The sequence below is a fragment of the Cherax quadricarinatus genome, chromosome 6, assembly GCF_038502225.1.
Source record: "Cherax quadricarinatus isolate ZL_2023a chromosome 6, ASM3850222v1, whole genome shotgun sequence".
NCBI lineage: Eukaryota > Metazoa > Arthropoda > Malacostraca > Decapoda > Parastacidae > Cherax > Cherax quadricarinatus.
The window spans coordinates 44,106,738-44,122,000 of record NC_091297.1 but is presented as its reverse complement, the minus strand read 5'-3'; the positions used below and the strand labels follow the sequence as shown (position 1 = coordinate 44,122,000).

Genomic DNA, 15,263 nt, shown 5'->3' with positions numbered 1-15,263 from the left:
ACTGTTATGTTATTGTCACTGGTATGTTGGTGTTATCACTGGTATGTTGGTGTTGTCACCGATATGTTGATGTTGTTATTGGTATCCTGGTGTTGTCACTGGTGGCCAGGTTTTGTCACTGGTGTTGTCACTGTTGTGTTGTTGTTGCTGGTATGTTGGTGTTGTCACTGGTGTGCTGGTGTTGTCACTGTTGTGCTATTGTCACTGGCATGTTGGTGTTGTCACTTATATATTGGTATTGTCACAGGTGTGTTGGTGTTGTCACTGGTATGTTGGTGTTGCTACTGGTGTGTTGGTGTTGTTACTGCTGTGCCGGTGTTGTCACTGTTATGTTGTTGTCACTGATATGTTGGTGTTGTCACTGGTATGTTGGTGTTGTCACTGGTGCGTTGGTGTTTTCACTGGTATGTTGGTGTTGTCACTGGTGTGTTGATGTTGTTGCTGGTATGTTGGTGTTGTCACTGGTGTGTTGAGGTTGTCACGAGTGTGTTGGTGTTGTCACTGCTATGTTGTTGTCACTGCTATGTTGGTGTTGTCACTGGTACGTTGGTGTTGTCACTGGTGTGTTGGTGTTGTCACTGGTATGTAGGTGTTGTCACTGGTATGTTAGTGTTGTCACTGGTATGTTGGTGTTGTCACTGGTATGTTGATGTTGTCACTGGTGTGTTGATGTTGTCACTGGAATGTTGGTGTTGTCACTAGTGTGTTGGTGTTCTCACTAGTATGTTGGTGTTGTCACTGGTATATTGGAGTTGTCACACAAGATCATAAGAAAGAAGTAACACTGCAACAGGCCTACTGACCCATGCGGAGCAGGTCCATGTCCCCCCCCCGGATTAGCCCAATGACCCACCCAGTCAGGTCACCTTCACTCAAGGAAGGAGCACGGCACCAGACCCAGCAGCACAAGCTTGTCAGGTCCAACTCACACCCACCCACACTCACTCATGTATTTATCTAAACTATTTTTAAAATTACACAACGTTTTAGCCTCAATAACTGTACTCGGGAGCTTGTTCCACTCATCCACAACTCTATTACCAAACAAGTGCTTTCCTATATCCTTCCTGAATCTGAATTTTTCCAACTTGAAACCATTGCTGCGAGTCCTGTCTTGGCTGGAAATTTTCAGCACACTATTTACATCCCCTTTATTTATTCCTGTTGCAACCCCTGAATGGGTTGTCACTGGTATGTTCGAATTGTCACTGGTATATTGGTGTTGTCACTGGTGTTCTGGTGTTGTCACTGGTATGTTGGTGTTGCCTCTGATGTCCTGGTGTTGTCTTTGGTATGTTGGTGTTGTCACTGGTGTCCTTGTGTTGTCACTGTTGTGTTGTCACTGGTATGTTAACGTTGTCACTGGTATGTTGGTGTTGTCACTTGTGTATTGGTGTTGTAACTGGTATATTGGTGTTGTCACTGGTGTTCTGGTGCTGTCATTGGTATGTTGGTGTTGTCAGTGGTGTCCTGGTGTTGTCACTGGTGTCCTGGGGCTGCCACTGTTGTGTTGTTATCACTGGTAGGTTGCTGTTGTCACTGGTATGTTGGTGTCACTGGTATGTTGGTGTTGTCACTGGTATGTTTGTGTTGTCACTAGTGTGTTGGTGTTGTCGCTGCTATGTTAGTGTTGTTACTGGTGTCCTAGTGCCGTGACTGTTGTGTTGTTGTCACTGGTATGAGGCTGTTGTCACTGGTATGTTGTTGTCACTGGTATGTTTGTGTTGTCACTTATATGTTAGTATAGTCACTCGCCTGTTGGTTTTGTTACTGGTGTGCTGTTGCAGTCAGTGGTGTGTTGGTGTTGTCATAAGTGTCCAGGTGTTGTCTCTGTTGGGTTACTATCAATGGTATGTTGGTGTTGTCACTGGTATGTTGATGTTATCACTGGTATGTGTTTTCACTGGAGTGCTGGTGTTGTCACTTGTGTGTTGGTGTTGTTACTGGCGTGCTGGTACAGTCACTGGTGTGTTCGTGTTGTCACTTGTGTGCTGGTGTTGCACTCGTGTGTTGGTGTTGTTACTGGTGTCCTGGTGTTGTCACTGCTGTGCTGTTGTCACTGGTATCTTGGCGTTGTCACTGGTATGTTGGTGTTGTCACTGGTATGGAGGTGTTGTCACTGGTATATTGGTGTTGTCACTGGTGTTCTGGTGTTGTCACTGGTACGTTGGTGTTGTTTCTTATGTCCTGGTGTTGTCACTGGTATGTTGGTGTTGTCAGTGGTGTCCTGGTGTTGTCACTGTTGTGTTGCTGACACTCGTGTGTTGATATTGTCACTGGTATATTGGTGTTACCACTGGTGTCCTGGTGTTACCATTGGTATCCTGGTATTGTCACTGGTGTCCTGGCGTTGTCACTGATGTCCTGGTGTTGTTACTGGTATCCTGGTGTTGTCACTGGTATCCTTGTGCTGCAGCTGTTGTGTTGTTGCTACTGGTATGTTGATGTTGTCACTGGTATGTTGGTGTTGTCGCTGGTGTCCTGGTGTTGTCATTGGTGTCCTTGTGTTGTCACTGGTGTCCTGGTATTGCCATTGGTGTCCTGGTGTTGTCACTGGTGTCCTGGTGTTGACACTGATGTCCTGGTGTTGTTACTGGTGTCCTGGTGTTGTCAATGGTATCCTTGTGCTGCCACTGTTGTGTTGTTGTTACTGGTATGTTGGTGTTGTCACTGGTGTCCTGGTGTTGTCATTGGTGTCCTTGTGTTGTCACTGGTGTCCTGGTGTTGTCACTGGTGTCCTGGTGTTGTCACTGGTATCCTTGTGCTGCCACTGTTGTGTTGTTGTTACTGGTATGTTGGTGTTATCACTAGTATGTTGTTGTTGTCACTGGTGTGTTGGTGCTGTCACTGGTATGTTGGTGTTGTCACTGGTATGTTGATGTTGACACTGGTGTATTGATGTTGTCAATGGAATGTTGGTGTTATCACTGGTATGTTAGTGTTTTCACTGGTGTGCTGGTGTTGTCACTGTTGTGTTGTTGTCACTGGCATGTTGCCGTTGTCAATGGTGCGTTGGTGTTGTCACTGGTGTTTTGGTGTTGTCACTGGTGTCCTGGTGCTGTCACTATTGTCCTGGTATTGTCACTGGTATCCTGCTGCTGTCACTGTTGTGTTGTTGTCATTGGTGTGCTTCTGTTGTCACTGGTATGTTATTGTCGTCACTGGTATGTTGGTGTTGTCACTGGTATGTTTGTGTTTTCACTGGTGTGTTGGTGTTGTCACTGACATGTTAATGTTGTTACTGGTGTCCTGGTGTTGTCACTCTTCAGTTCTAGTTATTGGTATGTTGGTGTTGTCACTGGTATTGTGGTGTTGTCACTGGTGTTCTGGTGTTATTTGTGTCCTGGTGTTGTCATTGGTGTCCTAGTGTTGTCACTGGTGTCCTGGTGTTGGTACTGTTGTGAAGTTACAACTGGTATGTTGGTGTTGTCAATGGTATGTTGGTGTTGTCACTGGTGTGTTGGTGTTGTCATTGGCATGTTGGTGTTATCACTGGTGTCCTGATTTTGTCACTGTTGTGCTGTTGTCACTGACATGTTGGCGTTATCACTGGTATGCTGTTGTTGTCACAGTTATGTTGTTGGCGCTGGTATGTTGGTGTTGTCACTGGTATGTTGGTGTTGTCACTGATATATTGGTGTTGTCATTGGTGTGTTGGTGTTGTCATTAGCGTATTGGTGTTGCCACTGGTGTGTTCGTGTTGTCACGTGGTGTGTTGGTGTTGTCACTGATGTATTGTTGTCATTGTTGTGTTGTTGTTGCTGGCGTGTTGGTGTTGTCACTGAGGTACTGGTGTTCTCACTGACGTACTGGTGTTCCCACTGACGTGCTGGTGTTCTCACTGACGTGCTGGTGTTCTCACTGGCGTGCTGGTGTTCTTGCTGACGTGCTTGTGTTCTCACTGATGTACTGGTGTTCCCACTGACGTGCTGGTCTTCTCACTGACGTGATAGTGTTCTCACTGACGTGCTGGTGTTCTCACTGAAGTAATGGTATTCTCACTGACGTACTGGTGTTCTAACTGACGTTCTGGTTTCTCACTCAAATGCTGGTGTTGTCACTGATGTACTGGTGTCCCCTCTGACGTACTGGTGTTTTCATTGACGTGCTGGTGTTCTAACTGACGTGCTGGTGTTCTCACTGACGTGATGGTGTTCTCACAGACGTACTGGTTTCTCACTCAAGTTATGGTGTTCACACTGATGTACTGGTGTTCTCTCTGACGTACTGATCTTCTCACTGACGTGCTGGTGTTCTCACTGATGTACTGGTGTTCTCACTGACGTACTGGTGTTCCTACTGACGTACTGGTTTCTCACTCAAGTGCAGGTGTTCTCACTGATGTACTGGTGCTCCCACTGACGTACTGGTGTTCTCACTGACGTGATGGTGTTCTCACTGACGTGATGGTGTTCTCACTGATGTACTGGTGTTCTCACTGACGTACTGGTGCTCTCACTGACGTACTGGTGTTCTCACTGACGTACTGGTTTGTCACTCAAGTTCTGGTGTTCTCACTGATGTATTGGTGTTTCCACTCAAGTGCTGGTGTTCTCACTGATGTACTGGTGTTCTCACTGATGCACTGGAGTTCTCACTGACGTTCTGACGTTCACACTGACGTGCTGGTTTTCTCATTGGTGTATTGGTGTTATCACTGACGTGATGGTGTTATCACTGATGTACTGGTGTTCTCACTGACGTACTGGTGTTCCTACTGACGTACTGGTTTCTCACTCAAGTGCAGGTGTTCTCACTGATGTACTGGTGCTCCCACTGACGTACTGGTGTTCTCACTGATGTGATGGTGTTCTCACTGACGTGCTGGTGTTCTCACTGATGTACTGGTGTTCTCACTGATGTACTGGAGTTCTCACTGACGTACTGGTGTTCTCACTGACATTCTGACGTTCACACTGACGTTCTGGTTTTCTCATTGATGTATTGGTGTTATCACTGACGTGCTGGTGTTCTCACTGATGTACTGGTGTTCTCACTGACGTACTGGTGTTCTCACTGACTTACTGTTGTTCTCACTGACGTACTGGTTTCTCACTCATTTGCTGGTGTTCTCACTGATGTATTGGTGTTTCCACTGATGTGCTGGTGTTCTCACTGACGTACTGGTGTTCTCACTGATGTTCTGACGTTCACACTGACGTGCTGGTTTTCTCATTGAAGTGCTGGTGTTCTCACTGACGTACTGGTGTTCTCACTGACGTAATAGTGTTCTCACTGACGTGCTTGTGTTCTCACTGACGTACTGGAGCTCTCACTAATGTCCTGGTGTTCTTACTGACGTACTGGTGCTCTCAATGACGTATTGGTGTTTCCACTGACGTACTGGTATTCTCATTGACGTGGTGGTGTTCTCACTGACGTGCTGGTGTTGTCACTGACGTGCTGGTGTTCTCACTGACGTACTGATGCTCTCACTAATGCACTGGGGTTTTCACTGACGTGCTGGCGTTCTCACTGACGTACTGATGTTCTCACTGACGTGCTGGTGCTCTCACTAATGCACTGGGGTTCTCACTGACGTGCTGGTGTTCTCACTGATGTATTGGTGTTTCCACTGACGTACTGGTATTCTCATTGACGTGGTGGTGTTCTCACTGACGTGTTCGTCTTGTCACTGATGTGCTGGTGTTCTCTCTGACGTGCTGGTGTTCTCACTGAAGTGCTGGTGTTCTCACTGACGTATTATTGTTCTGACTGATGTGGTGCTCTCACTGACGTACTGGTCTTATCACTGACGTGTTGGTGTTCTCACTGACGTACTGGTGCTCTCACTAATGTACTAGTGTTCTCACTGACGTGCTGGTGTTCTCACTGACGTTCTGGTGTTCTCACTGACGTGCTGGCTTTCTCGCTGACGTGCTGGTGTTCTCACTGACCTGCTGGCGTTCTCACTGACGTGCTGGCGTTCTCACTGACGTACTGGTGTTCTCACCGACGTACTGATGTTCTCACTGACGTACTGGTGTTCCCACTGACGTGCTGGTGTTCTCACTGACGTGCTGGTGTTCTCACTGACGTGCTGTTGTTCTCACTAACGTTCTGGTGTTCTCACCGACATGCTGATGTTCTCACTGACGTACTGGTGTTCTCACTGACGTGCTCTTGTTCTCACTGACGTTCTGGTGGTCTCACTGACGAACTTGTGTTCTCACTGACGTACTGGTGTTCTCACTGACATGCTGGCGTTCTCACTGACGTACTGATGTTCTCACTGACATACTGATGCTCTCACTAATGTACTGGTGTTCTCACTGACGTGCTGGTGTTCTCACCGACGTACTGTTCTCACTGACGTACTGGTGTTCCCACTGACGTGCTGGTGTTCTCACTGACGTGCTGGTGTTCTCTCTGACGTGCTGGTGTTCTCGCTGACGTGCTGGTGTTCTCGCTGACGTGCTGGTGTTCTCTCTGACGTGCTGGTGTTCTCACTGACGTGCTGGTGTTCTCGCTGAGGTGCTGGTGTTCTCTCTGACGTGCTGGTGTTCTCACTGACGTGCTGGTGTTCTCGCTGAGGTGCTGGTGTTCTCACGGACGTACTGATGTTCTCACTGACGTGCTGGTGTTCTCACTGACGTACTGGTGTTCTCACTGACGTACTGATGCTCTCACTAATGCACTGGGGTTTTCACTGACGTGCTGGCGTTCTCACTGACGTACTGATGTTCTCACTGACGTGCTGGTGCTCTCACTAATGCACTGGGGTTCTCACTGACGTGCTGGTGTTCTCACTGATGTATTGGTGTTTCCACTGACGTACTGGTATTCTCATTGACGTGGTGGTGTTCTCACTGACGTGTTCGTCTTGTCACTGATGTGCTGGTGTTCTCTCTGACGTGCTGGTGTTCTCACTGAAGTGCTGGTGTTCTCACTGACGTATTATTGTTCTGACTGATGTGGTGCTCTCACTGACGTACTGGTCTTATCACTGACGTGTTGGTGTTCTCACTGACGTACTGGTGCTCTCACTAATGTACTAGTGTTCTCACTGACGTGCTGGTGTTCTCACTGACGTTCTGGTGTTCTCACTGACGTGCTGGCTTTCTCGCTGACGTGCTGGTGTTCTCACTGACCTGCTGGCGTTCTCACTGACGTGCTGGCGTTCTCACTGACGTACTGGTGTTCTCACCGACGTACTGATGTTCTCACTGACGTACTGGTGTTCCCACTGACGTGCTGGTGTTCTCACTGACGTGCTGGTGTTCTCACTGACGTGCTGTTGTTCTCACTAACGTTCTGGTGTTCTCACCGACATGCTGATGTTCTCACTGACGTACTGGTGTTCTCACTGACGTGCTCTTGTTCTCACTGACGTTCTGGTGGTCTCACTGACGAACTTGTGTTCTCACTGACGTACTGGTGTTCTCACTGACATGCTGGCGTTCTCACTGACGTACTGATGTTCTCACTGACATACTGATGCTCTCACTAATGTACTGGTGTTCTCACTGACGTGCTGGTGTTCTCACCGACGTACTGTTCTCACTGACGTACTGGTGTTCCCACTGACGTGCTGGTGTTCTCACTGACGTGCTGGTGTTCTCTCTGACGTGCTGGTGTTCTCGCTGACGTGCTGGTGTTCTCGCTGACGTGCTGGTGTTCTCTCTGACGTGCTGGTGTTCTCACTGACGTGCTGGTGTTCTCGCTGAGGTGCTGGTGTTCTCTCTGACGTGCTGGTGTTCTCACTGACGTGCTGGTGTTCTCGCTGAGGTGCTGGTGTTCTCACGGACGTACTGATGTTCTCACTGACGTGCTGGTGTTCTCACTGACGTACTGGTGTTCTCACTGACCTACTGGTGTTCTCACTGACCTACTGGTGTTCTCACGGACGTACTGATGTTCTCACTGACGTGCTGGTGTTCTCACTGACGTACTGGTGTTCTCACTGACCTACTGGTGTTCTCACTGACGTACTGGTGTTCTCACTGACGTGCTGGTGTTCTCGCTGAGGTGCTGGTGTTCTCACGGACGTACTGATGTTCTCACTGACGTACTGGTGTTCTCACTGACGTACTGGTGTTCTCACTGACCTACTGGTGTTCTCACTGACGTACTGGTGTTCTCACTGACGTACTGGTTTTCTCACCAGTGTTTTCCCTCCCTCTCCGGCAGCTCTGATGGTCTTCTCGCTACCAGCTGAATCGGGAGAGAAGATAGGACTCTCCATCAACTCCATGTTGGCTATGATGGTCTTCCTCATGGCCATGATAGGCAATCTACCTCCCACTGAGAAGCTCCCCCTTGCAGGTAGGTTCTGCCACCTGTTGTAACTCTTCTGGTACCACTTGTAGTACCGGTTAAAGTAAATTTCGGTAGCACTTGTACTATTGGCTTTAATAATTATTGTAATACCATTTGTATTACCTGTTGTAGTAACTCTTGTGGTACCACTTGTAGTACCTGTTGTAGTAACTCTCGTGGTATCACTTGTAGTACCTGTTGTAGTAACTCTTGTGGTACCACTTGTAGTACCTGTTGTAGTAACTCTCGTGGTACCACTTGTAGTACCTGTTGTAGTAACTCTTGTGGTACCACTTGTAGTACCTGTTGTAGTAACTCTCGTGGTACCACTTGTAGTACCTGTTGTAGTAACTCTTGTGGTACCACTTGTAGTACCTGTTGTAGTAACTCTTGTGGTACCACTTGTAGTACCTGTTGTAGTAACTCTTGTGGTACCACTTGTAGTACCTGTTGTAGTAACTCTTGTGGTACCACTTGTAGTACCTGTTGTAGTAACTCTTGTGGTACCACTTGTAGTACCTGTTGTAGTAACTCTTGTGGTACCACTTGTAGTACCTGTTGTAGTAACTCTCGTGGTACCACTTGTTGTACCTGTTGTAGTAACTCTTGTGGTACCACTTGTAGTACCTGTTGTAGTAACTCTTGTGGTACCACTTGTAGTACCTGTTGTAGTAACTCTTGTGGTACCACTTGTAGTACCTGTTGTAGTAACTCTCGTGGTACCACTTGTTGTACCTGTTGTAGTAACTCTTGTGGTACCACTTGTAGTACCTGTTGTAGTAACTCTTGTGGTACCACTTGTAGTACCTGTTGTAGTAACTCTTGTGGTACCACTTGTAGTACCTGTTGTAGTAACTCTCGTGGTACCACTTGTTGTACCTGTTGTAGTAACTCTTGTGGTACCACTTGTAGTACCTGTTGTAGTAACTCTTGTGGTACCACTTGTAGTACCTGTTGTAGTAACTCTTGTGGTACCACTTGTAGTACCTATTGTAGTAACTCTTGTGGTACCACTTGTAGTACCTGTTGTAGTAACTCTTGTGGTACCACTTGTAGTACCTGTTGTAGTAACTCTCGTGGTACCACTTGTAGTACCTGTTGTAGTAACTCTTGTGGTACCACTTGTAGTACCTGTTGTAGTAACTCTCGTGGTACCACTTATAGTACCTGTTGTAGCAACTCTTGTTGTACCACTTGTAGTACCTGTTGTAGTAACTCTTGTGGTACCGCTTGTAGTACCTGTTGTAGCAATTCTCGTGGTACCACTTGTAGTACCTGCCGTAGTAACTCGTGGTACCACTTGTAGTTCCTGTTGTAGTAATTCTCGTGGTACCACTTGTAGTTCCTGTTGTGGCAACTTATATTACCACTTGTAGTACCTGTTATAGTAACTCTTGTGGTACCACTTGTAGTACCTGTTGTAGTAACTCTTGTGGTACCACTTATAGTACCTGTTGTAGCAACTCTTGTGGTACCACTTGTAGTACCTGTTGTAGTAACTCTTATGGTACCACTTATAGTTCCTGTTGTAGTAACTCTTGTGGCACCACTTTCTGCACCTGCTGTAGTACGTCTTGTAGTGTCACTCGATGTGCTACTTGTCCTTGTGTTACATGTACTGTCTGATGTAGAGTGACTGATGTTTATCGTGACCTTTGACCTGGCTGTTCCAGGTGTGTACTACGGTGTCTGCCTCTTCGTCTTGACCCTCAACGTCAGCTTCTCCGTTTATGTGCTGAACCTTAACCACTCGGGAGACGAGGGTTACCCAGTGCCTCGCTGGTCAAGGTCAGTGTCTGGGTGGGTTAGGTCAATGCCAGTGTAATTCAGATGTGATTCGGGTAATTCAGGTCAGGGCTAGGCTAGGTCAGCTCAGGGCTCGACTAGATCAACGCTCTTAACTCGATAATGCATCTTGTGATCAACTTCAAACTTAAAATGCTGATATTTTGGAAAATATTGGTCTCTATTCGTTAACTATAGAATGCCACTTCAGATTGACTTTAAACTTTCAAAGCTGGTGTGTCTTAGAGGAAGTGGCTAGTTTATTGTGCGCCCTATATCCATCCTGTAGAGTGTAGACTGTAGCGCAAGAGCAAATGGATACATAAAAGGCCTAAGAACTAGGCCCCAAATGGGTTTACAGGAGTACATCTGGATTTATATCTGCAGTTCACTTATCTGTTGAGAGCAAATATACCAAATCTGCTTAATATGTCTGGTATATTATGTTCAATAAGATATCGTGACGTGGTATGATTCCTTTAACTACTCTAGTTATCGTTGCATTATGTATCTTAATTATGTCTGCTATAATTATTTCCACACACTAATGAGCTCCTGTTGTACTTTCCTGATGAATGATGGCGGCCTTATGTGTGTTGACATTCCTGGGGTGGCCCTATGTGTACACCTCGCGTGGCGATCGTGTGTTGACGTCGCGAGGCGATCGTATGTGCTAACCTTCCCGAGGCAGGTCGTTCACTCTAAGGTGCTCCCGGCTGCTTAGAATAAAAGTTCCCAAGTTCATCATCAAGGCCTGGAACCTGGACGCTGTGAGTGCTGTCCTCTCTGTTAACCGTTGACTGTTCCGTGAGCTAACACTCACTACATTAAAAAAAAAAAAAACTCACAGTGTAATACAACTAACAGACACAATGCATTACACCTGACACAGCGCATTATAGCAAACTATCAGTGAATTTTAACTAACACAATGAATCATTCGTAATAACTTATTGCATTAATTTAAAATACTGAAACAAGAGAAATCAACGAAGCCTCACCTTTAGTTTTTTGGGTTGATGAAGCTTTTGTAACAGTTCGAAATACAGTACATGGATAACTGAAGAACTTTAACTTACCCAGCTTATCAGAGTTTTACGTGTTCAACCTTGTATGTTTGTATATATATAGAAGGGTGCTTTACACTTAAGTTTTTAAACTGCAACATTAACACCCCTCCTTCAGAGTGCAGGCACTGTACTTCCCATCTCCAGGACTCAAGTCCGGCCTGCCGGTTTCCCTGAACCCCTTCATAAATGTTACTTTGCTCACACTCCAACAGCACGTCAAGTATTAAAAACCATTCGTCTCCATTCACTCCTATCAAACACGCTCACGCACGCCTGCTGGAAGTCCAAGCCCCTCGCACACAAAACCTCCTTTACCCCCTCCCTCCAACCTTTCCTAGGCCGACCCCTACCCCGCCTTCCTTCCACTACAGACTGATACACTCTTGAAGTCATTCTGTTTCGCTCCATTCTGTCTACATGTCCGAACCACCTCAACAACCCTTCCTCAGCCCTCTGGACAACAGTTTTGGTAATCCCGCACCTCCTCCTAACTTCCAAACTACGAATTCTCTGCATTATATTCACGCCAAACATTGCCCTCAGACATGACATCTCCACTGCCTCCAGCCTTCTCCTCGCTGCAACATTCATCACCCATGCTTCACACCCATATAAGAGTGTTGGTAAAACTGTACTCTCATACATTCCCCTCTTTGCCTCCAAGGACAAAGTTCTTTGTCTCCACAGACTCCTAAGTGCACCACTCACCTTTTTCCCCTCATCAATTCTATGATTCAGCTCATCCTTCATAGACCCATCCGCTGACACGTCCACTCCCAAATATCTGAATACATTCACCTCCTCCATACTCTCTCCCTCCAATCTGATATCCAATCTTTCATCACCTAATATTTTTGTTATCCTCATAACCTTACTCTTTCCTGTATTCACTTTTAATTTTCTTCTTTTGCACACCCTACCAAATTCATCCACCAATCTCTGCAACTTCTCTTCAGAATCTCCCAAGAGCACAGTGTCATCAGCAAAGAGCAACTGTGACAACTCCCACTTTATGTGTGATTCTTTATCTTTTAACTCCACGCCTCTTGTCAAGACCCTCGCATTTACTTCTCTTACAACCCAATCTATAAATATATTAAACAACCAAGGTGACATCACACATCCTTGTCTAAGGCCTACTTTTACTGGGAAATAATTTCCCTCTTTCCTACATACTCTAACTTGAGCCTCACTATCCTCGTAAAAACTTTTCACTGCTTTCAGTAACCTACCTCCTACACCATACACCTGCAACATCTGCCACATTGATCCCCTATCCACCCTGTCATATGCCTTTTCCAAATCCATAAATGCCACAAAGACCTCTTTAGCCTTATCTAAATACTGTTCACTTATATGTTTCACTGTAAACACCTGGTCCACACCCCCCCCTACCTTTCCTAAAGCCTCCTTGTTCATCTGCTATCCTATTATCCGTCTTACTTTTAATTCTTTCAATTATAACTCTACCATACACTTTACCAGGTATACTCAACAGACTTATCCCCCTATAATTTTTGCACTCTCTTTTGTCCCCTTTGCCTTTATACAAAGGAACTATGCATGCTCTCTGCCAATCCCTAGGTACCTTACCCTCTTCCATACATTTATTAAATAATTGCACCAACCACTCCAAAACTATATCCCCACCTGCTTTTAACATTTCTATCTTTATCCCATCAATCCCGGCTGCCTTACCCCCTTTCATTTTACCTACTGCCTCACGAACTTCCCCCACACTCACAACTGGCTCTTCCTCACTGCTACAAGATGTTATTCCTCCTTGCCCTATACACGAAATCACAGCTTCCCTATCTTCATCAACATTTAACAATTCCTCAAAATATTCCCTCCATCTTCCCAATACCTCTAACTCTCCATTTAATAACTCTCCTCTCCTATTTTTAACTGACAAATCCATTTGTTCTCTAGGTTTCCTTAACTTGTTTATCTCACTCCAAAACTTTTTCTTATTTTCAACAAAATTTGTTGATAACATCTCACCCACTCTCTCATTTGCTCTCTTTTTACATTGCTTCACCACTCTCTTATATATATATGTATATATATATATATATATATATATACATATATATACATATATATATATGTATATATATATATATGTATGTATATATATGTATATATATATATATGTATATTTATATATATATATATATATTTATATATATGTATATATATATATTTATATTTTTATATATATATATGTATATATATGTATATATATATATGTATATGTTTATATATATATATGTATATATATGTATATATATATATATATGTATATATGTATATATATGTATATATATGTACATGTATATATATATATATATATTTATTTTTTTTTTATTATCACACCGGCCGATTCCCACCAAGGCAGGGTGGCCCGAAAAAGAAAAACTTTCACCATCATTCACTCCATCACTGTCTTGCCAGAAGGGTGCTTTACACTACAGTTTTTAAACTGCAACATTAACACCCCTCCTTCAGAGTGCAGGCACTGTACTTCCCATCTCCAGGACTCAAGTCCGTGCCGAATAGGCAGAACTTGCGATCTTGGCTTAAAAAGCAACGCTCATCTTGTCATATAGGACAAGTGAAAAAATTTTTATGCAATAATTTCGCCAAAATCATTCTGAACCTAACTAAAAAAATATATTTCACTGTGTTTGTTTAGTATTAAATTATTGTAAACAAATCTAAAATATATTTAGTTAGGTTAGGCTAAAATAAATTGCGCTTGTTATAATAATGTTAGGTAAGTTTTCTAAGTTCCTTTTTGTGCAAAATTATAAATTTTGACATCAACATTAATGAAAAAAAAATATATCTTTAAACGTATAAAAGAAAATTTTAGAAAGGACTTGATTTTAATTGAGTTCTTGCTAATTGAACAGTTTTACATATTCGGTAAGACATATATATATATATATATATATATATATATATATATATATATATATATATATATATATATATATATATATATATATATATATATATATATATATATATATATATATATATATTTATATAGTGCTGTTCCCACCATGTTAACCTTTTTCCGCTCTGACACAGAACCTGAAGGTCAGGAAAACTAAGGTTAAGCCTTATAATGACAACCACGACGAAGACGACGATGACGAGGAATGTGATGAGGTTGAGAACCGGATGCGAGACATGCAGATTCATGTCATCAAAGTGAAGTCGGACGGAGCTGACATGTTTAAGGGCAAGATGCTTCTTTTTTTTTTTTTTCTTTTTTTTACTTTTGAACTCTTAACCTGGTGTTTGTTCAGCTTTTTACACTCGTTTTATCAATACAAACTTAACACATTCAATATAATCACTGTCTATGCTTTGATTATAATACTTAATTGCATTTTTCTTCTTTATATTCTGGAAACTGCGTCTTTATTTCCAGTACTGTATCTTCCAGACCAGTTCCAGCGACGGTCCCTCCAAGCACTGGAAGGCATCCAGTGTCTGATGTCGAGACAGGTCTCAATGCAGAAGAGAAAGACAAGAAAGTTTTTGCTGAAAGAGGAGTGGCAGTACGTCTCGCGGGTGATGGATCGAGTACTCCTGGTCATCTTCTTTATTGGGACGCTCCTCTTTCACGCCATTATGCTCTCCCAGTCGCCCTATGGGGCAAGCTTTGAGTACTGCTCCCTGGGCTATGGCAAGTGTAAAAACAAACATTAAGAGCTTCAAGTCTGGAGCCAGAGTCTATTTAGGTGAAATGTGGCATTGATCACCGTCGCGCAGTTAATAGGTCTTAGTGAATATGTCTCGGAATATATTCGCCGAGTTTATTATAATTCCCGTTTTGTAGTTCAGACAATTCCTCCTTAAAAATCTTTTTTTTATATACACTGAACTTATTTTCATATGTTCGTCCGTAATGTAAAAATGTACAAGATGTGCATCAATAATGTGTGAATGTAAAATACTTTATGCCTCAGTATTATGTGTATGTATACCACTAAAAACAAAAAAAAAGTATCTGAATAAACTTACTTACCATGTGTAAGTAAGTTTATTCAGATATACACAAATACAGTAACAGAATTATCATACATAGCAGCATATGTGTAGAGGACCTAGGATAACCCAATACTTACCATG

General features: G+C 43.8%; 1 protein-coding gene across 1 annotated transcript in view; it reads left to right on the top strand.

Moving 5' to 3' along the window:
- Positions 1-14,840, top strand: part of LOC128694454 (neuronal acetylcholine receptor subunit alpha-9-II-like) — a 59,687-nt gene extending 44,847 nt beyond the window's left edge. The window contains exons 4-8 of the mRNA XM_070105392.1: positions 8,131-8,265; positions 9,933-10,047; positions 10,736-10,814; positions 14,214-14,367; positions 14,560-14,840. Coding sequence (XP_069961493.1) covers positions 8,131-8,265; positions 9,933-10,047; positions 10,736-10,814; positions 14,214-14,367; positions 14,560-14,840 — 764 coding nt within the window. The remainder of the gene's footprint in view (positions 1-8,130; positions 8,266-9,932; positions 10,048-10,735; positions 10,815-14,213; positions 14,368-14,559) is intronic.
- The last annotated feature ends 423 nt before the right edge of the window (positions 14,841-15,263 follow it).